Source organism: Pseudopodoces humilis, chromosome 22 (assembly GCF_049639895.1).
Source record: "Pseudopodoces humilis isolate 2021_Gansu_Grassland_sample_001 chromosome 22, ASM4963989v1, whole genome shotgun sequence".
In the NCBI taxonomy this organism is placed as follows: Eukaryota; Metazoa; Chordata; class Aves; order Passeriformes; family Paridae; genus Pseudopodoces; species Pseudopodoces humilis.
The window spans coordinates 4,269,310-4,295,567 of NC_142221.1; the positions used below are offsets into that span (position 1 = coordinate 4,269,310).

Sequence of the window (26,258 nt, forward strand, 5' to 3'; positions counted from 1 at the left end):
GCTAAGGAGGGGAGTTCACAGCGAGCACTGGTGATTTTGAAGAGTCTTTTTTTATTTCCTTTCCGGCTGCCATACTAACGAACCTCATGGGGGGAAACCATGCCAGAGGAAGAGGCAAAATGAGGCTGCTGAAGTCAGGGGAAGAAAATATAAGGCTCTTTGACAGGACAGAAATTGAGGCACAATTATGGAAGACTTATTGCCTGGGAAATGATAATGGATAGAAAATAACTTTTTTTTTTTTCCTAGTGACATCCACAAGAATCATGCACCGAGGTGTTAAATGCCAGCATTTCAGTCAGGGTTTTACTTACTGCCAAAGGCTGAGCCTGCAGCTGCACCTGGAAAAAACAAGAGGAAGCCCAGTCACTGGAAGCAGGACACCATCATAAGATCACACAGACACACAACATGGGACAGAAGAGCAGCTAATTAGTGGGGGCTTGCTCACAGGCACATCAGTTTGCTGCTACAGCTTAAAAGCTAGCTTTTGTCACAGCACAGAAACAGCCAGACAACGCTGCCTGGGCTCCTGGCATCTCAAGCCTTTCACCTGGGGAAGGAAAACCAGCGTGGTCCTTGCTGATGAGTTTTTCTGTTAACCATTTCCTTGGGCTGCTGCAAAAGCCCAGCAAGGGACAAACACAAAGGAGCACTGGGCTAAGGACAAGCTGCAGGGCCTGAACAGGGGACTGAAGAATCACAGAATCACAGAATGAACTAGGCTGGAAAAGATCTTTAAGATCATCTACTCCAACCTATGACCTTAATACCTCCTCACCAACTAAACCATGGCACTTAGTGCCATGTCCAGTCTTTTTTTAAACATGTTTACGGGCCTTCCTGCTGTAACACGTGGGTGAATCATGGAAAGCCTCAGCTCTGCGTGAAGATAAAGCACAGTGATGGAAGAGGTAGGACTACCAAGAGCAGAGGGCTTCAGAGAGCTGCCTCTGGGGCAGAGGATGTTGATGTGGGGAGGAGGAAGCAGTGGAAAGTCAGGGTGGGGAGGAGGAAGAAGACAGAAAGATGGGAAGAGAGATGAATGGGAGAAGGAAGAGCAGAGGAGAAAGAGAAATAGGAAGAGACACAAGGAATGGAGGGGAGGGAAAGAGAGAGAACAGCATGTCTGTGCCTGTCAACACCAGAAACTCTCCCAGGCTCCTTTGAAGCAATGCAGCCGCTTGGTGGGAGCTGACAAGCTCGTTCCCTTTCAAAGAATCTGCTCGTCTACCAGCCCCGGCACACACAAAACATTCCCGTCACGGCCTTCGCAGCCTGGATTTCAGCTTTGATCATCTTAAAGCACATAAATCTTTCAAAAAATTTGGGGGGAGGGAGAGAAAAAGATTCTCTTTGGTAATGCTCAAAGCTGCTGCTTGAAAGGCTGGAGTGGCTACTGTGGCTTCTTGACATTTAAACAAGTTTGCTAATGTGGAGTGGACAGGAACCCAGGAGGAACTGGCCCATCTGTGATGTCTCCTGCCCCAATTCCCTGCTCGGAGGATGGTGGGAACGCATCCTTCATCTCACCTGTGCGCTGCCTCTGTCAGAGCCGTGTTCCAGCAGCAATTGCAGGAGGCTGGGGCTGCGCACGGGGACCACGGCTCGCGGCGCTTCCCAGGAACACCGGCAAGCACAGACAGGATACAGAGAGCAGCCAGCACTCCTGCAGCTGAGCAGAGCCAGTACAGAGCCCGTGGGCTGCTCAGCAGCCAGAGCTCTGCTGTGCTGAATAACGCCTTTGTCAAAGGACAATAAGTGCCTTTGCCCCGAAGCCGTGGTTATATCTTGGCTTAAGGTCATCATCCCTGTTCTTGACCATCATTTAGATTCATCACTCCTCTGCCAGCAGTCAACACATCACCTCTGCATCTACCAGATCCTCTTTCACTTCTCTGTGTACCAAGACAAGCATCCCTTTGGAAAGCGGAGCATCCTGAACGGATTCGAGCTGGAGAAGGACAAGATGAGCACCCACTCCCGTCTGTGGGTGCTGTGCAGCCCAGGGCAGGGCTGGTTCTCTGCAGGGTACTTACATGCATTGGGGGACCCATTGGGGAGAGGCAGGTAGGACCCTGCTCGCCAGGACCTGGAGCGAAAGTTCTTCTTGCACTTGCCACAGTCCTGGCCCGTGGTGTTGTGCTCACACTCGCACTGCAGGCTGCCCTCTTTGAAGGTGCACAGGTTGGCGTGGAGGTTGCATTTACATCTGGAGGAAGAAGACAGGGAAGAGCTGTCAGGTGTTCCTGCTGCTCCTCCTTGCTCCCAGCGTAGTGTTGACAATGTGCTGAGGCTGGGCTGGTCACCCCTTCCCTGGTCCTCCTGCAGGTTTTTCTCACTGAACTCAGCAGTTTTCCCCAGATATCTGGTGCTGGGGTTCAATGTCCACCTCCTCACTCCGGGCGGATCTGCAGCCTCTTGTTCAAGATGAGACACTTCACTCCCGCTCTCTGACTGAGCAGCACAGGCTGTTTAATGGCCACTCAACATCTGCAGTTTCAGGAAGGAGTCACTCACATGACAGGCTGCTACAGGAATCTGGGTAATTACCTCACATGGAGGCTTTTACTTAGAGGCAGTCTCTGGCTTTGGATGGAGGAGCTGGGCCAACCCTGGTGGCACTCAGCCCTTGCCCCCTGTGCACTGTGCCAAAGCCAAGAGCGTTTTCTGCTGTGGTGTGAGGCTGCCCAGCACAAACCCTTTTCCCTACGTGCAGCACAGCCCCAGCCTGCTGCGACCAAAATAACACAGACAACAAGCCACCACCAGAATCCACCGGTTAGTCCCCGCCTCATCAGAGAAGGCAACAACTAAAAACGCTACTCAGCAATTTGCAAACATTAAGAAACTTTTAATGAGCTGTAGTGCAGTGTGCAGGGAATAATTATCTCTGTGCACAATAATTCCTGTTGCTCAGACTCCGAGGTGACTTGCGCAGAGCGCAGAGGCTGAGCCCATAACTCACACGTGGCTCTGGTGACTCCTGGGCCCGAGCTGAGGCCATCAGACAGAGACTTGGGGGACCAAAACATCTCATTTCATTCCAGACAGCCGATCCCTAGCACAGCCTGACAGTTTTCCCTGCTTTGTGCAATAATTTACACTCTCAGAAGCAGAAGCATTAGCAAACAGTAATGCTGTGCCTTCTGTGCAGGGGTGGAGAAGTCTGATGGGGCAGCGCTTCCTTTTACAGGGCCCAGGAGATGCAGCGCTGGGGGAATGAGATGCCTGCAGAGAAGACAGAGGAAATGTGGCCTGCTGCTCCTTGTGCTCTGTCTGCACTGGGATAAACAGCCTGGATTAGGCTGGGAGCTGGGAGTCTGGGTGCTGGTGCTGCTCATGCCCCCTGCTCCTGGTGCCTCTCCCCCTCTCCTTTGGAACCCCCAAAGAAGCTCCCCAGCCACCTGCCTGACCCTCTGAGGCCACCTTTGCTGTGCTCTCCTCACACATGGCTGGATAAGCTGACCTCACGTATGATTTCTTTTTTCCCACTCCCTCCCCTCCCTGTCCTTAATTCTAGCAAACCCCACTCAGAGGCTAAGCATAAGCTGTGTGAACAATCTCTCCCTGTCTTACAACCCTGCCCTGTGTCTGACCAAGCAGAGGAGGGAATTCTGCAGCCTCTAAAAGGGAGGAAAGAAGAGAACGTGGCCCAGGGAGCAGAGGCAGACATGCTCGGCACGCTCCACTCGAAACCGTGTGTGAGTGAGGGCTGGAGATGCCGTGTCACGGCTGAGAGCACTAACAGCCTCTGAGCTCTGCTGCTCTGGGAGTGAGCCACGAGTCCCAGCAGCCAGGGGAGGGAAGTGGCTTTGGCTGGTACGTGCAGCCAGGAGGGATGCTGAATTTCAGATGCTGCAGGTCCCCTCTGGCTCTGGTGAAGATCTCTCTGAACTGTCCCAGCCCTTTGGCAGAGGCGCTGCCCAGCCCCAGGGTGTTGCGGAGCCTGGCTGTGAATTATTCAGTGACCACACGGTGTGGCCTCCTTCTCTCGCTTCAAGACGAGCAGACGAGAGCAAAGCAGGCAAGATAGTGGGTTAAAGCAGGTTAAAGCAGGGCAAAGCCTCACCACTGCTGCTCTGGGCCCTGCCTGAACAGAGTAACAGCTTCAGGAGCTGCAGCTCTCCTCCCTCCTCCTCTGATGGCCTGGGGTAGCTCCAGGGCACAGCCTCAGCATCCAGCCTAGGGGGGTTTAGGAGCCCCAGGGGAGTAGGTACAAGGATGGAAGGGACTGTCACACCCCTTGACTTCCCTGAAGTTTGGGATTAGGTGGAGGGTGGTGCTTGGCTCCAGTGTTTGACCCTGTGAATCACAGACCAGTCACAGTGGGGACATCAGCCCTGGGTGGCCACCACCCGGTCCCCATGGTGGCCTTAGGCAGCCTCAGGCAGCCTCAACCAACCCCCTCCACATGTAGCACACATCCTTGCTCCTGGCAGGAGCCAAGCAGACGTTTTGGGGTGCTTTTGGCTCCCAGTGCAGGAGAGTGAGTCTCATTCACCATTAATTTGGCTCCAGCTACAAATCCTCCTCTGTGCAGTGGGACCTGGCCTTGCTGAGGCACAGGTGCATGCAGGAGGCAGCCAGAAGGGCCTGCTCCTACACACACACTGCTCACTTGCTGCTGGGGAGGGCTGGGGGCCCAGCACAAGCTCCTGAGACAGCCCCAGCTGCCTCCTGCCCAGTGGGATGGGGACAGGGAGGGAGCTCATGGATGTCCTCCAGCGAGGAGTGACAGAGCACTGCTCTTCCCAGGGGAGACCCTCACTTCCTAATTGGTGTAAGCAAGAAAAATTAAGTCAAGAGGAAGCAGAGGCAGGTGTTCACCTTGCCTGCCTGTGCCAGGGTCACTGATTTTTCTCACTGCTAGGCCACTTCGCCACTGTGCAAAAGTTCTGTTACCCGACGGATCAATTTTACCAGGGGATTGCTTTCTGAATTAGACCTTTGAGGATCATCAATCTAAGCAGGGACCTGTAACCCCAGCAGGCTGACCCCACAGCACAGCACTTTTCAGCCCAATCAATCAGGCTGCATTATTTAATGGTGAACAGCCGAGCACCCTCAGCCAGTCCCATTTTGGGCAGAGGTTTCTGCATCTTGGCCTTCCTGCAGCTTGGGCTCAGTGGATCAGCTTCAACTCCTTCCTCAGGCTTCTGTGCCTCCTCCTCCGGGCCCACAAGCCCAAGGACACACCAATGGTCTGTGCCTGCCTTTCCCCAGCCAAGATTCAGCTGGCAGAGGCTGGAGTAAATGGCATTAGCCCAGTCCCCTGGGTGGGAGCCGCTCATCCTGCTCGCCTATGCTCATCCTCCTCGGCGCCCAGCCATGGCAGGAAGGAGAGGATGAAGGGAAAGGTTAGGAGCTACTTAGCAATGAGGCTTAAAAATCAGCAGCGGGGCAGACACCTGCGCTGTGTCCTGCAGAAGGCAGCCGTGGCCCTGCTCCAGCCCCAGGGCTGCTCCAGCAAAGTGCTGGGTGCAATATGGTCTCTGGCTCTGCAGGAGATCTGGGAAGCTGGGAGCTCTGACTTGTGGGTCAAGGCCATGCTGACAGTGCTGTTTCTCAGTGGGCATTCAGTGTAGGGTCAGCAGTGGTGGGGAGCAGCCCCAGGGCAGACCCGCAGCACCCTCAGGCACCAGGGACACCCATCCTGCCCTGGGCTGGCAGGAGGTCACACCACTGCACTTGGCATTAAACAAAAACTGGCTCACACTGCTCCCAGCAGGAGTGGTCGGAGCAATGTGTGCCCCAAGATGTTATAGTTTGCACAAAGGGATATTTATGAGTTTATTTTAGTGCAGGTCATTCAGCTTTCCTCAGAGTGCTGCAATGTGGTTCTGATGCTGCCAATGCCTCCACCAGGGAACATCACAGAGCTTGGAGCGCCAAGGAAAGTTTACAGGAAAATGTCCTTTTTTTCCCTTTTTTTTTTTTTTCTTTCAGCCATAAAGAGCACTTTTCTGCAATTCTCCATGTCAGCATCCTGGAGGTTACAGCAGCAAGCTGGTGTCTGGTGCCAAGCCCACGTGTGAGGGAAGGAGATGCCTACACACAGGAAGGGGGCGAGTGCAGCAAACCTGCAGCAAACCTCCCTCCGTGCTGGGACTGGGAAAACTGTCCCTTTCCCTGAGCTTTCATTAATAATGACTTTTGAAATAATTTTAAAAAGCCATCCCAAGCCCTTTGTTTCCTTTCCAAAAATTTTTCCTTGTTTTACAACCCTTCTTCTGTCCCCAACCCCACTTGCAGAGCAGGGAAGTGAGGCAGAGAAAGGCAAAGAGTATCTCCTCATCCCTCTCCCTTCCTGCAGGGATGGGGCAGCCTTGGGGTGCTGGCACCCCTCAGGCCCAGTGCAGTGACCCTGCTGTGCTGGGTGGGGACCTAGAGATCTGCTCCATCCCCTTGTGCCTCTTACCCAGCTTCCATGAGACAACACTGACTGCCCTGAGCTCCTTAAAAAAATCCTGAACATGAGGCAGGAGCAGCCACCACCTCTCCTGCAAGCCTCTTTCCAGCCCAGCCTGCACACTCCTCTCCATGGGGATGTTCTGCACGGCCATAGGGATACTCTGGAGACAGCTGGTCCCATCCTGCTGGCTTCTGAGCCATCACACTTCTACCTTTCCCCCCATGGGCTCGGTTTCGCTGCCCTGCTCCCTCTGTGCTGGTGCTGGTGCGGGGAGAGGCAGCTCGGGAGAGCCGCTAATGACTGCGGCCGGAGGAAGGCTTATCAGAGCTTTCTCCTGAATTGTTTGCTCTCACTGTAATTGATGAGACTTTAATGAGTCTCACGGGATGATGTGTTTGAAGGGAGCTCTTTCCTCTCTGTCCCCAAGGAAAACGATGTTTCAACTGATCTGGGCTCTCGGGGAAACATGAATAACTCTTCTCCATCTCCCTATTGTCATCCCCAGCCGCTGCTCGCAGCACGCTCCGGCAGCTGCCTGGCCATCGCTTACCCGCTTCTACCTGCTCTTCTGCAACTGTTTTGGCAGCTCAGCAAAAGCAGGGAGCAAATCTTTTGGGCAAAGCATAACGGGTGCTGAGCTTGGATTGTTTCTGGCCCATCTGTGCGTGTGGAAGCAGGTAAAAATAGCTTCTAATGGCTGGGCCATGGAAGAAGCGCAGTCCCTTTGTGGAGAGCATTTATATCAGGATTTGCTTTGCTGGGAGATGGCTCTGGCAGGGGTTTGCTGCTGCCAGTCCTGGAGCAGGACAGGCTCAAGGGGATGGAGAAGGCAAGGGTGGCTCATCCCAGGAACAGGGCTGGGAGCTTCCCCGAGCCCCAGGTCCAGGGGCTGAAGGAGAGGAAAAGCCATTTTAACGCGTTGGTTTTTTTCAGCTTGAACCAGGGTGAGAGGCTTCTGGCTTTCACTGCTCTGTGCAGAGCCAAAGAACTGAAAAAAACCCAGAGTTAGGTTGTGAGTGGGCTGTTTTCCTTGTGGGTTTTTACATTTGGTTGCGTGGTAGGGACGGGTGAGTCCTCCCAGCAGGAAGAAACCCTCCTCAATGCCCTCTGAAATGATTTGAGGTTTGGGTTACAAAGATGAGACAATTTAAAAGATGCCAAAGTCGAGAGCACGCTAGCTGGCTGTTCCCATCTGAGAGGCTATTTATTTTAAATAAGTTGACACTCACCAGCTGTCAAGATCCTGCTGAGTGGTGGAACATTATTTATATTCAAAGCTGTCTTAAAAAGCAAATACAAAACCAAACTTCCCCATTAGGGGGTCGGCCAGCAGAAGGGAGGAAGGGTGAAGAGGACATCATACAGGTATGTGAACATAAATATTTGCAGAGTAATGTGTATAAATACTCTTGGTTTTTCTCCTGGAATGCAATAATGCCTGCAATTGAGTTCATTGGCAAAATTGAATTTGGGCTCCTGTAGAAGTCTCTTTATATTAAGTGCTTTAACATACATCACCTTCTCAGTCTATCGATGCAATTCTATTATCTGATCAGGCCAGAGACAATTCGGCAACAAAATCGGAGGAGGGGATAAAAACCTTCACAAAGCAAAGCCAGGAGCAGGTAATAGGACCTTGGGCATCTGTCTCTGGCTATCGACAAAGTGTCAGCAGTGCCTGGGGGAGGGAGGAGCTCTCTGGGTTTTTCACTAACTCCCTCCCTCTTCCTCAGAGAGTTTCCTCCCCACCTTGCTGCAGTGGGAGTAGAAACCTTTGCAGGACTCCAGCAAACAGTTGCTGCACGTTAATTTCATTTAGCTGTATGACCAAGAGCAAGATTTTGCTGGAACTCAAGCTAATTCCAGCCCGGAGGAATGCCAGGGAAGCTCAGGGATCCATCAGGGATCCAGCTCTCAGGGGCTGCCCAGCACAGAGGAGCGGATGGGCCGAGGAACACAGAGCTCTGCTGGCACAGGCTTGGCTGTCCTTGACATGAGGATGCTGCTGCCTCCTGGGACCCAAGTTCTGTCTGCCAGGAGATGAAGGGGAAGGAGCAGGGACAGGCACAGGCAGTGCCTGCCCTGGTTTTTGTGGTCATGCCAAAGCTGCCAAATGTGGGCAGCAGCTGGCTGAGGGCTGCAGGAGCGTTGGGCTTGTTCTTGGGGGATGCTTGGGTGAGGCTGTGGCTGTTTTGGGAGTGATGCCCCAGCATTGGGATTGGGCAGACTCAGCTGAGAATGCCTCTGCTCTCACAGATCATTCACCTCAGGTCCTGCCTGTTCCCCTTTGGTGCAGGTCCCACCCTGCTCCTCAGGGAGAGATGTTCACCAGCCACCACACAAAATCTAAGATCCTCAACAAGAGACTCTTACACGGACCAAGCCTCTTCTCCAATTTAAAGACAGCATTGCTGGAGAAGTCAAGATCAGCTGGAAGGTCTCCCACAACAGAGCCAGAAGAAGGAATGTCCAACCAGGGCAAAGCACCTCAGGTGCAACCAGGATGTGCTTTGTGCTGGCACCCATGGTTTGAGCTGAGCTACAGCCACAGGGGAAGTGCTCTGAACTGCCTTCATCGAGAAAAGGAGGCAGTGACCAGGAATTCATTCATCTTTAACAGCAATTCTGCATCAATCGTTTCCACATTTCAAAACTCACCACAAATGCAGAAAAGAATATCCCCTGCTTGTGGGTACCACTGACCATTTCCAGCTCCATTTATTGCAGGAGGTGCTTCTGGAGGTGGCCTTGGTCCTCCAGGTCTGGAGTGCCCGATCCTGGCTGTTGGCACCAGGATAACAGGCTGGCCAACGATGTTCTGCTCCACCAGCACAAACTCTCCAAGCCATGTGATGAGAAAATCGTCCTGGAGAGCATCCATGCACGGCACTGAGAATGCACCAGGGAAAGGAGCAGGGGAGCACAAAGGGCCTTTCCCTTCAGTTTTTTGGTGTAAGCAAAGAAGCAGCCAAGGAAAGCCTAAGAAAGGTAATTGGTGAACTGAGGCAAGGAAAAGCCACTTCAAAACTAGAAACCTCATCTTGTTGGTGCCTCTTTGGCCTGAGCGCAGCCCGAGAGGAGGCTCTGCTCCATGGAGCTGCTCAGAGACGAGGGATGCTCTCTCCTCCTGCCTTCCTCCAGGGACTGCTCATCGCCAGCAGGATGCACAGACAGACAGTGCATGCACTGGGGCAGGGCAGGACAGAGGGGAGAAATCCTAATAAGCAGCCTAAAATTGATTCACTTCTGCTCAATCTGATTTCTCCTAACTGGATCCACATGTCCTAGCCATGGCACATTAACTTCAGTTACAGCTTATTAATGTCTCTGTGATGGAGCATGCCCTGCTGAGCACAGCAGTGACTGACATTATGAAGGGGAAGAAATTACTCCAGAGAGACCCAGTGTGGAATGGAAGCAGAACCAGTGACTCTCATCACAGCCCTGGAAGCCAGGGAAAGCTCATTCACCCATGCCTGAGCTCACTGCTGCACCGAGGAGAAAATGAAGCAGTGAATAGAGCTCTGTGGGGAAATGTTCTTCCACTTCCCCACCCTGCCTGGCACACACACAACACACAGACCAAGGGCTTGCTTGTGTCTATTCCTGTCCTGACTCTTCTGCATCTCCAGTTACTCTGCAGATCAATAGGGACAGGACGGAAGAAGAAAGGGGAGGAAAAAAAGAAAAGAAAAAGATACCAAGAGGAAAGAGAGTAAAAATAAACTGTCAGCCATGAGCAGAGAGATGGACCTGGCTGAGGCTGTGGGAGGAGGAGATGCAGAGGAGACCCTGAGGGACCAGTCCACTGTACCAACACCCAGGAATGAAGCAGTGACCACCAGGATTCACCAGATCTTCTGGCTTACAGGACAAGAGAAGGCAGAAAACTCTTTTCCCTTGTCCCCATGCCCTCTGTTCTGTCTCTTCCTGCTTTTCCCAAAAGCTCTGGGAGGTTGTGGTGAAGGGTTTTCCTTGGTGTGAAGCTGAGGCATGAAGGATGGGGTGTGCTTGGATGGGGAGTACCTGGACTGAGGGGATCACAGAAAGCTCTCTGAACCCACCAGTGATCTGGTGCAGGCTTCAGCACTGAGAAACTGGGCTCATAGTCTGCTCTGAGGGCAAAGTGTTTTGATCTTCCCTTGACCGACTGGAAATGAGCTGCCAAGTGTCTCATCACCCTGTGAGCACTGCCAAAATCCCGGTGTGCTACAGGGACACGGGCAATGCCACACACCGAGGGCACACACTGTGGCCAGCCTCCTTCAGCCTCTCAGGGCTGCTCACTCCGCTCTCCAGGGGGAATTTTCTCTCACTCCACTCTCCAGGTGGAATTTTCTGGCTGAGTTTTGCCCTTGACCCCTCACTTCTTCACAATCATCTTCCCTCTCGTTTCCATGCCCCCTGTAGTGGATCCTAACACCACCCCACTTTTATCTAGGCACTTTCCTGCTGTTCCTCCAACATGTCCTGGAAGAGGCAGTGTGTGTCCATCCCCATCCTTGCCCACCCTTCCTCCCCGCTTCCCTGCACCGTGCTCCTGTCAGGCTCCCATTGATTTCTCCTCTCTTCCTCTCATTAACCCATCCCTTGTTGAGCCATACAATAGATTTAATTTGGTTTTAGTCCCTGCACCGTAACTGGCTTTGCTTACAGCTGGAAATAGATCGCTTTTCAGTGAAAAACCTGCTTGCTGGGACTGGAAAAAAATCACAGGAGCAGAGTTAATTCACAGGGAGCTTCTTCATCCTATACACTACTTATCCACAGCTCCTCAGCTGCTCACCTCCCCTGCCCTGTGCCCATGGGGCTAGAAGAGTCAGCACAGAACAGGCATTGCCCTCTTCCCTATCCAGGATGAGCGTCCCTCTCTCCTGGGAACCAGCCCAACAAGCTGGAGCAGCGCAAAGCCGCATCTTCCTCAGAACTCGGAGTTTGGGCCGATAAAAGCAGATTTCAGAGTTTTCCCTGCTCCCAGGCAAGGAAAAGCTCTCTGCTCCCCGCTGTCCTGCTGCCCTGGGGGAGGCGGTCGGGCAGGTTTCGGTGAGCGGAGCCAAGAGGGGAGCGGCGGAGCCGGAGCCGCTGCAGCAGCCGCGGGCAGGCGGCCACGCCGGCACCGAGCCAGCGCCGGGAGAGGCCGGCAGGGATCAGCCGACAAACCCCAACCTGTCTCGTGTTGGCCCCGGCTAAAAAGCAGTATCGCAGCTTCCACAGGGCGTTCGCAGCCCGGCCATCCCCGCCTCCAGCTGCCCTCGGGCTGTGGAATTTTGCATGTCTGGTAGAGGTTGCGACTCCTCCAGCGCGGGGTGTGTTTGAAAGGGTTTTTCCTTCCCTTCCCTAGCTGCCTCTTTTCACAGAATTTTTAGGGATTTTCTGTCTTGAACCAAACTCTGCTGCTATTAAATGGTATTAAATTTGGCCAGTGAATTCAAAAGCTGATGGGGGGCTGGGGAGGGGGGAGGAGGACAACTGAGAGTAAGGTGCTGGTTTGAGGAGAATCCTACCAGCATGGCCTGAAGTCCAAAGTACTGAAGCAACAAATCCTGCCCAAGGCAGGCAGGAAAGGTAAATGGCTTGGAGGAGGAAGGTGTTCACAGGACACCAAGAGAATTTTAACTCTTTGAAGCATCAAGTATCCCCAGGCTGCTGCGGGAGCAGTAACAAGTCCTTGGTTATCTCTGCTGGTCTCCACACTTGGAAGCCAAAGCTCACTGTCATCAAATATTTAGTCCTAATTTACCAGACACATGCGGAGGTGTTCTCCCACCCCTCTGCCCACATGTCTGAGCCACCCAGGGCTCCTCCCTGAGCAATTCCCACTGTGTGCACGCCAAAATGCCCCCAACCCAGCTGAGAGCCACAGCTGCTTGTCCCAGACAGGCACCATGCCGTGAGAAAAACCCTCATCGCTGCCTCCTGCCTGCCCTGGCGAGTGGAAAGGGCTCTCCCATCCCTCACTGCAGCTTCCTTCCCCTTGGAGCCTTTTCAAAGCCAGCCTCAGTGGCACCTGCAAACATTTCTACTTGCAAGTCTCAGAAGCAAACAGTTTGGAACCGATACAAACGGCTCCTCTGTCGCTGTGGTGATGCTTGTTAGCATGGGTGGGTGATGGGGGGATTTTTCCCCTCTCGCCTGTAAGTCTCTCACAAGCTGGATGGGAAATCAGCCATCTCGGCATTTTTCCACCTTACTTTGCTTTTTTGGTTGATGTCATAACGTAACATATGGCATCGTATAGAGAAATGAAAAACAAAATCCAGGAGAAACAAACCCCCTCCTGCTTCCTCTGCCCCAGATCTCTCAGGGGGTTTACCTGCACCCCAAACTTCATCTGCCAGAGCTGGAGCTGCTCAGGGTGTGCAGGACTGACTGGGGATGACCCACCCTGCTTGTACTGGCAGTGAGCTGGAGTTTAGTGGGGTGAGCCTCATTCCATGCCCCATATCCACCAGCATCACCCCTGAGACAGCTGGGCAATGGCTGGCCGTGTTTGCACAGCTGGGACAGGCTATTGGAGGGAACTCAGACCCCGAGTGTCCATCCAAGCCATGTCCCAGCTCCCCCAGCACCAGCTGCAGAAGGACACAGCCTTGGAGGTGCCCCAGCCACTCCTTGCAAGGACACATCTGTTGCCCTGCCTGGGGAGAAGGGGTGTCAGAGGGAGAGACGATTATCTCTCAGTCAGCAGAAATGCTGATGGCTCTGTTTCCTAGCAAGAACCCTCTTCTCATCCCTCTGAGAAGAGATGCCCAAAGAAACCCAGCGGCTGTTACCTGCCAGTGACTTCGATGTTGGAGACAGCGTAGAAGTACTTGTACAAGTTCTCCCTCTGCACGTAGGTGCCTCCCAGGGCGGGTCTCAGCAGCCTCATGCGCAAGTCGGTCACGGTGAAGAAGTCCTTGAGCCCTTTGGCGCTCTCCAGCCGGGTGTACAAGTTGTCCATGTTCTTGAGGTCGGGGCCAGCGAAGATGGCAAAGCGGTCCCGCACCTCAAACCGGACGGTCTTCTCTTTTTTGGAGCCCGCCCAGCGGGAATACTCCTCCGTGCAGAGGACCCTGTTGGCACTGGTGGTGGAGAGGTCCCGGACCCTCCGTGCTGGCATGCTGAAGGCCTCCATGCAGTCGTCTGCATAATACTGGTACGGGTGCCAAGTCCTCCCATTGTCCAGCGACTTCTCCAGCATCATGATGGTGGGGCGCCCGTACTCAAAGGTGATGACGATGTCGTCGGTCAGCTCAATGCTCTTGTTCCAGGACAGGGTGATGTTGGCCAGCAGCGGCTCTGGGTACCGGCGCCACGTCACACTCTGCCAGTACGTGGCCAGCCCCTCGTCCTCGCTGTCGAACATCAGCTTGGGCGGGTGGGCCAGGTCGGGGTTGGAGGCGTCGCACTCGTCGCTGCACAGGTACGGGTTCTCCTGGAACGACAAAAATGATCACCCGGGAGGAAAGCAAAGCCTGGGCGTGGCGTGGGCAGCGTGGGCACACGGGCCCTGGCTTTGGCTGCTTATGTCAAGCGTTAACTGCTGGGCTGAGCTGGACGGTGCCGGGGGCCTGGCTTGGGAGGATGCTGTTTCTGAGAATGAATTTAAGGCAGAAAGATGTGGCTTTACCTCAGCTGTAAGAACGGCTGAGCTGTTTCCTTTGAAAGGCCCTTTGGGAAAGGGCTTTTTGATTTGGCACAGGGGTAATTTTCATAGAAAGCTCCTTCCCTGAGATGGTCTCTGAGAAACATGGGCTAAGCTTGGCCAGTTTACAAGCCTACAGAAAGCTGTGCTCATCCCTGCTGCCTTGGAGGAATTGAGTGGCTAAAATCTCCCAAGCACACCCCTGCCTCTCATGGCTCCTGATACTGAAAAGGATGTGGACACACCATCCCCCCAGTGCCTCTGAGCACAGCTAGAGCCAAATTTCTCCAGCTCCAAGCTGGGAGAGAACTGAGCAGCAGCAGAAAGAGCAGAGATTTGTGCTCCTGGTGCCTTCGTGCTCACAGGGAACAGGGTGAGGAGGATGGCTCATCCCATCCAGGTGACAATGTCCGCTGCCTCCAGGCCTGAGCAGTGGGAGAGAACATCCAGCCATCCTGTTTTGCCCACAAGTGCCAGTGCACAGCCAGGCTGGTGTGTTTTGCAGGGACACACCTCCACATCCACATGTGCTGAGATGAACCAGGACAGTGTCAAGGTCAAGGTTGAAGTTTTGGGGGTGGGCAGCTGTGCCAATGCGTTTATTGCCCACCCATGTTTGTTAAAGCCCAGCACCACTGCCCTGCAGCCTCTGCCTCCAGCAGTGAGCATGTGGGTCACAGCTGCCTTGGGGATTGTGCAGGGCTGTGTTCTAGTGGGTACAGACCACAAAAAACTCTGCAACACACTGCAAATCCTTTTTTTGCATATGAAGCATCTATTTGCTGTCGCTTTGCCTCCCTCTCAGAATCAAAATCCAGAGGATTGGGGAGGGAGAGGGATTGGTATGACAGTGGGCTCTGCTGCTGTGGGACCTTCTCAGCAAGGCAGAGGCACCTGGCACAGGAGGAGGTGATAAAGCTGCTGGAGCTGCTCAGAGCTGCTGTCTGGGGGTGAGGAGCCTGCTGGGGAGTGAGGTCTGGCTCTCCTGAGCACAGCAGCTTTCAAGGTAAGAGTGAGCTGGGTGTTCTTTGGTTTGTGGGTGCTTTGGGCATGGTTGGAAGCCATGGGGAGGTGCTATGTGTGGGACCAGCGTGTTCCTGCCTGGCCCTGGGGACTTTCTGCAGTATTGGGGCTGTGCCAGGGTGCGGGGAGCTGATATTGGCTCCAAAAAATGCGGTGCAGGGCTGGATCTGAGCAGGTTGGTTGTGTCTCTGGCTGTGGCAGGTGTGGGAAGAGGATGCTCCTGATTCCATGGCTTGCTTTGACCTAGGGAACTTTTGGAGTCTGAGTGCCTGTGAGCTGCTTTTGGGGTGCCCTGTGCACACCCAGTCACAGCAGAGGGGATCTGGCTTGTACGTGTGGATGCTCTTGGGTGCCAAGTGGGGCTGTACCTTGAAGGTGGAAACCTCTGAGTAACACAACATGCTTTGGAAAATCTGGGCTTTGCCACCTCCAGCCAGGCAACCAAAAGTCTTGGAAACTACTCAGAGCTTCTCCACTCCATGTCTGTAAAATGGGCCTTTGGAGCCTCCTCAGAGCTCAGAGATGTGCACTGAAGGCAAACAACTTGCAAAGTCAGTGGAGGCCACAGCACCCTGGAAAACTCCTGAGGACACAAATAATTCTGTGTCTGGAGCAGCATGTGAGCAGCACAATGTGAACAAGGCAGGGGGCTGCTCTGTCAGCACAGGGGGAAAACCAACCAGCAAGTGACTGATCTGTACATGAGAAGCAGGCTCTGTGCAGGGGAGGCAGCCTTGGGGACACGAGGGGACTCCCGTAAATACAGCACACGTTGTGTTTGTGTGTGTGCACAAGGCTGCTGGGGAAAGCAGCACAGGATAAAACAGGTCAGAACTCAAACTGTTTTCAACCCAGTCTTGCTCTGGCACACCCCTGCCTGGCAGTGAAGCTGCAAATGCCGTGCTGGGGTTTGTTCCTCCTGTCACAGCCTCAGCTTGGGCCATGTGTGGCTTTTGCCACCTCTGTGTGTGCTGGAAGGAAAGGGCTGGGACTGGAGCTGCTGGGCTGCAGTGTGGTGCTCACCCTGCAGCAGGGAGGTTACTCAAATGGATGCTTGGGTTGATGTTTTAAAAGCAAAGAGCTGGATAATTTATTTGTTTGTTTGTTTAGTTTATTTGCAGCTCTGATAACTGAACAAGTGAAATCAGTGGAGTGCTCAGGCTTGCTTGGGTGGGTGAGGTTGAGGGGTGAGGGCACCCCACAACCCCCTCAAAGAGGGGGAGATGCCAGCTGGCCTGTGGTGGGACTCTGAGCCATGCTGGGGGGTCCTCTCCTGCCACAACTAGCTGTTCTGGAGTAGGGATTAAAAAACCCTGAGATATTGACATATTAAATATGCTCTGCTGACTCGTCACGTTCAGAGGAATTGTTTACCTCTGCTAATGAGACACAGCTTCCTGCTGGGGATGGAGCTGCCTCTCAGTGCAGCTTTACAGTGGTGGCAGAGGGAAAAGGCAGAAGAATCCCCCTTAGCTGAAGTGCTGGGGGCTCTGAGTGTGTTTCCTCTGCTGAAGCGACATATTGTGTTGCAGTATGGTCCTCCTGTCAATGTGGCCATACAGATGGCTTAATAGGACAGCCCTGAAAAGACCATCCCCAACGTCCATCTTTACCACTTGTCTGAAGGAGGGTGGGGAATTGGCTTGGGATGACAGCAGAAAACTCCCTGACAAACCTGCCTTGCTGCTCAGTGGCTCTGTCTGAGCAGAGTCTGTGTCTCAGAGCTGTCCTGGCAAGAGACACACCATGAGCCTTCCTTTCCTTGTGTGCAGCAGCCACAGCCCTTGAGCTGGTGTGAGATGAATCTCATTGAGTATCTGCCACTTGAGCTGTCCCCAGCATGGCCACTGTGGCCACCTCCAGGGCTGTGCATGATGCTCCTATCAATGCTTTCTTTGGAGTGGCCAAATTAAACGAAGGACTCCGGTAAAACCACAATAAGGAAACATTATTCAGGCCAGAAAAGGCTGGCCAGGATGAGAGCTGGTACAGATTTCCCTGGAGCAGTGAGGGAAGCAACTGAGTCTGCCCAAGCATGATCCCCCTCACCATGTCCCGTCTGGAGGAACGAGGCTGGCCAGGCACATCCCTGGTGGGTCAGGAGGAGGGAAAAGCAGAGTGAAAACTCTGCCTGTCTGCCATATGCTTATCCCAGGGAATGGAGGTGCACAATCCCAGCCTGGGAGCGCGCTCAGCTCAGCAGGCAGCACCCCTAAAGGTGTCTTTAACCACCCCAATGCTCTGGGGAGCCAAATGGCTCAAGAGGTGCTTGGTTGTAGCAGGACAAACACAAAAATAACCTCCAAGTGACAGCGCTGCAAGGTGGGGGAGAGCCTCAAAAGCCACTGAGTGAGTCACATCACTACGGCTTCCTCTGCTAAAATGAAGTGTTCCTTTTTGGGGTTAGGTTTATTGAATTGTCCTTCCTCTGTGGGATGCTCGATGCCTTTTCTGCTGGGGAGGTTGTTTGGAGTTAGCCAGGAGGGCAGGGGGGAGCGGAAACAGATGGCCACATTTTGGCTGCTCCGTTGGTCCTGGTAAGATCAGATATAGCACTATTGAAACAATTCCAGGTATTATTTTTGAATCTGGTTTCCTCCTCCAAGCCGTGTGTCCTCCAAAGAATCTGTCCAAAGTCTCGAGATATTTAAGTCTTCAATCTAAAAGTCAGGATGCATTAGCCAGGCAAACTTGGTCTCAGCGAGCTTAAAATAAACTAGTTTACTTTGAGTCTCATGCTATTAAATCAGTCGTGAGTGTCCTCACAGCAACTAAACATTGCAGATTTCAGGCTCTCCAGCTCTTCTGGTTGTGCACTTTTTGGGGTTGTACCAAAGAGTGTTGCAGCCTTGCTTAGCCCCAGCTCAGCCATAAAAGGCAAATCTCCAGGGGACAAACCATGAGAGCCTCATTGAGGACGAGGTGTCCTAAAAAATGGCACCATGGTAAGGTTGTGCCTCTGTGAGCCAAATCACGGAATGGTTTGGGTTGGAAGGAACCTTTAAAGGTCACCTAGTCCAACCCCAATGCCATGGGCAAGGACATCTTCAGCTAGATCAGGCTGCTCAAAGCCCCATCCAACCTGACCTTGAATGTTTCCATGGATGAGACACCCGCCACCTTTGAGGTTTTACCATGCCAGTATTTTATCACATTCATTATGAAAGTTTTCTTTGCTACAGCTAATCTGAATCTGCTCTTTTAGTTTAAAACCATTATCTCTTGTCCTAACACTACAATTCATAATAAAGAGCCCTCCCAATCTTTCCTAGACCCTCTTCAGATCCTGGGGCTCTGAATCCTCCTTGGTAGGGCTGTTCTTCATCCCCAGCCTGGGTCAGGGGGTTGCCCTGATCCAGGTGCACTCAGGAGACTCCCATGGGCCCAGTCCTTGAGCTGGAAATGAGTCCCAGCCCTGGAGACTGCTGACCCAGCCCTTGGGTTTTGTCTCTTCTTGGTGCCTGGAGTCAGTTCTGGGCAGAAATGCTGCAAAAGGGACTTTCTGAAGGTGACAGCAGAGACTTGCTCCTTGAGGAGGAGGAGGAGGATTTCTTAAGAAACGAAATATTGGTCTGACAAAGCGGAATGACAAGAATCCAGAATGCTGCAGTGAAGCTGCTCCCCACCTTGCTGGGAAGGGGGGGAATGGGGGAAACCAACCACGACAAAAGGCCTCAGTTTTACAAAGCCCAGATGGTTTTTAGGGCTCTTAATGAGCACAAAAGTTGTTTATGTTTTTGTTTTTTTCCCTAGCAGATAATACCATTTTTAAGCCTCACAGCATAAAATTATATATATATATATTTTAAATGCAATTGCTTGATTAATCATTAGGCTGTTGAATATTTTAAACAAACTAGACATCTGTTGTGAATGGTGAAAGCTGCACAGAAATAAGACTGCAGCTTTCAGATCTTCATGCCAAAGGGAAGCTGGAAAGCAATTGCAACCACTAGCTGCACAGTGAAGAAAAATAAGAATAATAATAATAATCATATTAAAGGGGAAAAAAAAACCTCAACAAGATTTGGAAAGGAAAAATTAGTAGATGATGTGAGAGTTTGTACTGCTCAGCCAAGGATGCTCAATCACAGCTCTCATACCTGGTGTGATTTGTTTGGTGTCTTGAGAACCCTCCTGGACTTCCTTTGCATTTGGGGGTCTCTTCTGCTTGATGGAATTGTGTTTAAGCCAAGGCCTCTGCTAAAACCTAGAGCACCCCGAGACCACTTGTTTTTAATTACAGTCTCCTAGTAAGAGTGATGACAAGGTCTCATCAACTTGGATGAGTTTTGGAAAAAAAATCTTTGTACTTTTTTAATTGAGGGTGGGGGAGTGGAAATCCTTGGTGTATTTTAGGAAGATTTTTATTAAAGAAGAAAAATTAAATGTGTTTCTTCTGAACAAAGATTGGTGCTGTTGTGTGGGTTTCTCTTGGGTACTTTCTTCTGGAGTGGTTTTTTCCTCTAAGAACTGGCTCTCTTGGGTATCTCCAGGCTCTCCTGCAAAATCTGGTGCTGGTTGGGACTGGGAGCTGTTTGATAGACCCCCAAAGAGTCTGAAGAGCCAGGAAAAGCAGGTGACATCACAGGAAGCTCCTTCCCTTCTTCTTGGGACTGCTTGTGACCAAGGAAACCTTGGTCTGAGCCTCTACTCAGGAGGGCAAAATTCCCTCTCTAGCCCCCACCCACCCCTATCCCATCCAGCTGTGATGCTTAAGACACTCTCAGGAGCATCCCAAGGACCTTCTGATTCCCTCAGGACACCCAAGGCTCTTCTGATTCCCTCAGGACACCCAAGGCCCTTCTGATTCCCTCAGGACACCTACAACACTGCCTTTGAATTTCTGCTCAAAGGTCAGCAGATGAGGCTCACAAATTCCCTGCGTTTCCTCGTGCCGCAACTGAGTCCTGAAATTGGTATCAAATTTCCTCCAAATTCTGCAAAAAAATAGGGATCAGCAAAATCTCCAGGTGCACCTGATCCCTCCTGTCCTGACAAAGTCCCCACTGTGGAGCAGTACCACCGCAGGTGTCCTGCAGCCTCCCCTTCCCTGAGCAGCCAGGCTGTCACAGGGAGGGCTGGTGGCCACGAGACACAGGGGTCCTCAGCCTGCAGAGGGGAGCAGGGCCAGCCCATTCCATCCCTGCCTGTCCCGTGGATCTTCTTGAACACATTCCTCCCAAAGTTTTATTTTCCCCTCTCCCTTCCCCTGTCCAGCAGCACGTTGGATCCACTGGCTCCACAGGCTGCGGGATGGGAGCTGAAATGACCTTGCCAGGACATTTTCTTTCCTCATTTACACTGTGCTGAGTGCCCCAGCTCCCACTGAGATTGAGCTGTGGGGCTTCACTTCCCTTCCATCCCCTGCCTCAGCTTTCCTGATAATGCCAGGGCTTCTCAGGGATCTCTGTTCCCTCCTGGCTGGGCTCTGGGTTTGCTCTGGTGTCGGTCAGCACAGAGAAATCACTCGCTGAGCAGGGAAGGTGCCTGACCCCAGCTCCACTGCCAACCCCCCTTAACCTCCCCAGTGACACAGAGTTCAACTTACTTTCTGCAACACAAATTTCTGACAAGGGCCACCCTGAGTGATGTGTGTATTGGGAGACTTCCTTGGCTTTTCTTCCAATAATCACTCCAGGATGTGATGCTGCTTCCCAAACAGAATTGCATTTACCCAAGAGAAAACACAGGCTCATCCTAATGACATTTCAGGGTGTTTTCACTCTTGCTGCTCCTTATCTGAGGGTTCAACTGCTCTGTCTGGATTTATGACAAGACAAGGTGATTTTATGATCAAAAATAACATTTGTGAGTAATTAAATCTTATGCTTTAGGGCATAAACTGTAACCTGCCAGTGGCCAGAGTGGGACTCTAAGAGAGCTGGAAATACTCTCTGACAATTAATTTTCACTCTATTCATGGGCTGGGAGGGATCAGAGGGGTGAAACAACCGTAATTAATTTGTAGCGATTATTTCCAACAGCTGGCAAGTGGCATAACTCACGGCAGAGAGGGCTGGGAGCAGGGAGAGGGATCAGGAGGAATATAAGGCCCCTCTTGTGCCAAAGAGCCCCACAAATCCCCTTCCCTGTGAGCCCAGGTGAAGGTCTGTGCCCTCCTCTGAGGGACATGGGGGGACACTGGGATTTGCCTGGCTAGGTCCACTCTTCTTGCACTGATTCCTCTGCTTCCCCGAGTGGGTCATGGCCTTTCCCCACTGCACAGCTGTGACTTGAACCTGGAAAACATCTTTGGGATGCCTGTCAGTGTGCAGGGAGAAGTCCCTAATGGGGACAGCAGCACAGCATTGGACTGTGGAGACTCTGGGGAGTCTTTTTTCAAGATGCTATATTTTCTACCTTTTTTTGTTACTGTTTTTGAAGGACCTCTTTGGTCAAGCTCTCTATGTTTTGGATAAGACAGGAGCTGTCTCATAATATAGAAGATGGAAGGTACAGTTTTCCCATGGGCTGCCTGAGCCACTCGGGAATGCTCCAGCAAAACCTTCACCTGCACATCCCCCAAGCATCACCCTCCTCTTCCCAACACCCCTCCAAAGGGATGCTTTGAGGTGGCCCATGTGGTTCTGGCAAGGCACCTGGGCCTCGGTGAGGGGTTATTTTGCAGCTTCATCTCTGCAGGGGAAGGGCAGCTCGGGATAGGTTGGATAGGATAGGATTCAAAGCTCCGGGAGGGTGGTGGGGTGTTCTGCTCGCTCATGTGTCCTTCTCCTGCCCCCTCCCTCCCCCAGCCATCTGCAAGGGGCTCTTATTAAGGCAGAGACAGCAAAAGGGGAGAAAACCATCCTCGCTAACAAGCTGTTTGCTGTTTATGAGCAGGTATAGGCAGAGCTGGAATGAATTATTAATAGGGTGGAAATGGGGTCCCTCCACAGATCTGCTGCTAATTCTGGCTCAGCCGAATGTCACACCCACCATCTCCTCCCCGGCCGTGGTTTGGGGGATTGATCGCTCCTCCGCTTCCTTCCCGTTCCTGCCAGATCCGAGGCTGTCCGAGCACAAGGTGACCCCTGGCCGAGGCCTCAGGACAGGCCGGGCCTGCGTGCGGGGCCTGGCCGAGCGTGAGTCAGCAGAACCGACCCCGGCTCTGGCCGAGACACCGGGACGCACTCAGAGAGACATTTTGCTGTTTTGCCTCTTCCCTTTGGCCTGAAGCAGATACTCATTCACCGAGCAGCGCCGCTCGTTCAAGGCTCTCGGGCTCCCTTGGGCCCGTCTCTCCGCCAGAGAAGCGATTCAAGCCCTACTCGTGGCTGCTCTTCCCCTTCCCCCTCCAGCCTGCTCTGAATTCGAGAAGCATCTTGTTTGTATTTCATCCAGGCTCAGCGCTGTGCCCTTCTCTCCACCAGCCCTGGGGAGACATCACCGTGCCAGACAGGGTGGGCTGGTGGCAGGGCAATGTCCTGTCTCCAGCTGGGGAAATTGAGGCAGGGAGGGATTTCAGGAGCAGCTCTGGGCTTCACCAGGCATTGAGCACTCCACCTTTCCTGAGAACTGAAATCCCCCAGGCACCTGCAGCAGGGCAAAGCAGTGGCTCCCTCACCCAGCCTTGATGTGAGGCTGAAGGAAATCTCTGCTCTCATCCCTCGCTCTGTCTGAAGCTCTCCCTGTGGTCTGGCAGCACCTCATGGAAAGGGTCTGAACTGGTCATTGCACCATAAATGACACAACCTCAGCAAAAGGGTGACACCCAGGCGGGAAGCATCCTTTCCACAAAGGGAGGATGCAGAGGGAGATACAGCTTTTCACACACAAGGGCTGACCCAAGTCACCTGTCCACCCTCACAACACAGCCAGCACCGCTCCTGCACCGACACAAATCCCCTCACGCCCACTCTGGCTAAGCCAGAAACAGAAAATCTGGTTACAAGAGGAATTTCAACCTTCAGCCTGAAACCAGCCCGGTCCACGGGCAACCTCTCTGAGGAGGGCCCCAAGCATGCTGTTTGCAGAGTGGCCTGGAAGCAGCACTTCCATTTCCAAAGCCCTGGGATGGCCTGGCAGCAGCTCTGCTGCTGCAGCCGCTGGATCCCCTGCCCAGCGCCCTGTCCCGAGTGTGCAGCTGATTTGGGGGCAGCACAAGGGTTAATGCTGCCCGGAAAATTCCACTCCTAAGCAGATAATCTCATCTGTGCTGGGGATACACACACACCACCCGCAGCAGCCCGGCCTCCCATGGAATCATTTTTGAGCAGCTCTTTCTTTGTGAACTGCTAATCCCCCGGTGAGCCGCTCTAACCCCATCCCTCCTGCTGCCCCGGGCTCACCTCCACCCCCAGCTCCCTGCCTGCTGCACCCCTCAACCTCCCCCTTTGGCACTGGGGGCTGCGGGGTGACCTGGAGCCTGGGATCAGAGGCTGATAAACCAGGCACTCCTCAGCTGGCAGCCACGGGCACGCATTCAAAAATGCAGCAGTTTAATCACATTGACTGATTTTTAGCTTGTCTCCAAACTCAGACTTTCTGTACCAGGCACTTGCAAGCTTTGCTCTTCCCAGGGCACTTCCCTGAAGCTTGTTTACAAATTAAGCTGCTTGGATTCTGCCCCATCCCTTTCCTGCCAGATTATTAAGCCCTTGCATCTTGCTACAGAGATGTATTTGTGTCCGCAGCCCCTAGCAGCAGGAGCACAGCAGCATCAACCTGTGTGCAGGGCTGCGAGTGCATTATTGATTCAGGACTAAGAAAATGCTTAGGAAGTAGGAAAAGTGTCCTGCTCTCTAAAAGCTTGTGCGCCTTGTAAGCTCAATACATGCAGCCTTTGCAGAGAGGCTCGCTACGCCGCTATTAATAATTTATTCTCTAAGAGAGGCCCTGATAGTCTGAATGGGGGAGGGCAGGATGCAGAGCCTGGGGGTGGGAAAGGGGAGGGAGAGGAGGTTCTGCTGTGCTCGTCAAATGGAGGTGCAGATGTTCCCCAGAGCCTCTGTGGAGGGGCTACAGCTGGGTAATGGATACCCCTGAGCCCACTCCACCCTCTGATCAGGGCTCCTGTGTCTGTCTGCTGTGTCAAGTGCTCTGCCTTTGCTGTTGTGTGCAAAGCATTTGGCTGCTTTATGTTCTGTTTCAGGGGAACAATTCAGCAGGTGCCTGTCAGAGGTTTGGATGGAGTTGTGTCAGCCCAAACCATGTCCTGGCTGTCCCTGAGACCCCGACAGTGATCCTCTCCTTAGACAGGGCTCCCCAGACCTCCAGACTGGCAGCACTACAGAGCTGAAGCAGCTGACTCAGCCAGCAGATGGGGAGTTACAAACCCTCTGGCTGGAATAGAAACCAGTTGAATCTCTGCTAATTCTCCCTTTGGGACATGGAAATGTCAAGGCAGGACCGGACATGGTGGTGGCAGCATCCCCGTGGAGCTCAGCACGGAGCCACTGCTCTGGGGCGTGCAGAGGCTGCAGTGGTGGCACCATGCATGGAGCTGCTCCAGAGGGGAGCAGAGGGAAGGCTGCTCCTGCATGGAGAGGCTCCTGCATGGGTGGGAGCCAGCCTGGTGACTCTGCTGAGCTCCTGGGCCAGCAGCCCCAGGCAGGGCCCTCCTGTGGCTGGAGCCTGCCTGGCCACAGCTGACCAAGGCAGAAATCCCCCCAGAGCCAAAGGGCAGAGGCTCCCCTAAGCCTGGCCATGGGTAGCACAGAGCAGATGTGCAGAACTGGTGCCAAACAGGGCAGGGCAGTGGAGCAGGGTGGGAGCGGGGTCACTGCTGCAATTGTCCCCTCTGGGCGTGCTGGTGGCATTGCCTGGAAGAGGGGGAATAAGTGGGAACCTCATCAGACATGTCTGAGGCTGCAGGGGGTGGCTCATCTACCTGGGGTGAAGGCTGGAAGTCCAAATTGCTGTTTGCCAAGGCTTTGCAGGCAGTAGCTTCTCCCCAAAGACATGTCCAGAATAGTGACCCAGCAGTGCTGTGCAGTTTGGGGAGGAAAAAGTCTCTTTGGTGTTTTCCAACACAGAAACCTGCTCTCTGTGTTGAACTGCCTGAGTAACTGGGTTAGCTGAAGCTCCACATCTCAAAAGGCTGATGGTAAAAGGATGGTTTGAGATCTGAAACTAAGGTTAGAACTGGACTTTCACTCAGGGAAACCAGAGTGTGGTAGGAGAGCACTCCTTCCCACTCAGACAGGATTTTCTGTAGGGAGAAATCCTTTTAAAGTTTATTGGAAAATCATATCTATGCTATAGAATACAATGCAGATTTAAAAATACATAAATAGGAAGGATTTCCCTGAATACCTTTGGCTTCAAAAGTTGCCTATCAAAAGCTGTGGTACCTGGAGCTGCTGCAAGAACTGCTCTCCCAACAATGGCCACACTTCCCAGCAAGTCTTCAGTCCATTCTCTTCTGGTTTTCCCATCTGGACATAGTTTCCTTTGAAGAGCAAATTTTTTCTCAGAAGTAGTTTACTCTTCCTGAACACCTTCAAGGTAGGGGAAAACTTTCTGCTCACTGTACCAATTAAATCTACTTGACAGCTTCATTTTTATCACCGTGTCTTTTCCATCAGCAAGTGGAAACGATCCTTGTTTGGGGAGTAGCATCCCACTTTACAACAAGATGAATCCCGAACTGGGCATTTAAGGAAATTGTTACAGGCTGTTGAGGGAAAATCCTGTTTGCTCAGCACTCTCTAATTTGAAGCTGAATTGTATTCTTTCACTTTTCTGTGAAGCCTTTCCTTTTAAAACACCCAGATCCTGCTGCAGTCTGAAGTAGCCTCAGTGGCAGAAGAGCAGCGTGTAATTTGCTGAGCAGCTAATAATGTACAACCCAAGGGTCTGGCCCCAAAGGCAAGGAGCCACTGATCCTGACTTCAAACAGTGCCCTCTGCAGCAACCCTGATGCTGAGGAGTGATTAAGGGTGAGAACAGAACCAAAAGTTCACAAATCCAGCTCTTTCTCCTACACTCAAAACCATCACCAGGATGGGTGCAAGGGGTGGATTTGGAAGCCTTCCTCTGGGTGGAAATGGCAGCAAGTTGTCTTTCCCAGGCTTTCCTCAAAGGGAAAGCGTTTTCAGGTGTTAATTTAATGGCTGGAGGCTTTGAGGGGGAAGAGGGGCTGTTAGCACTTTGCAGCTGTGAAAAGGAAATCACTTCTTTCCCTCCCTACAAAGCTGCCAGGGGTGTCACAGGTGATCTGACAGCAGAGAGTGAATTTCTCGTGCTGCT

At 52.7% G+C, this 26,258-nt stretch overlaps 1 protein-coding gene across 6 annotated transcripts in view; it reads right to left on the reverse strand.

Annotated features, from left to right (window-relative positions):
• The window catches only part of NTNG2 (netrin G2), a 46,543-nt gene that overhangs the window by 12,003 nt on the left and 8,282 nt on the right, over window positions 1-26,258 (reverse strand). For all 6 annotated transcript variants that reach the window (XM_005527295.3, XM_088065889.1, XM_088065888.1 and 3 more), the window contains exons 3-5: window positions 13,189-13,832; window positions 2,040-2,212; window positions 315-341 (exon numbers count right to left, since the gene is read on the reverse strand). In XM_005527295.3, the coding sequence (XP_005527352.1) occupies window positions 315-341; window positions 2,040-2,212; window positions 13,189-13,832 (844 nt within the window). The remainder of the gene's footprint in view (window positions 1-314; window positions 342-2,039; window positions 2,213-13,188; window positions 13,833-26,258) is intronic.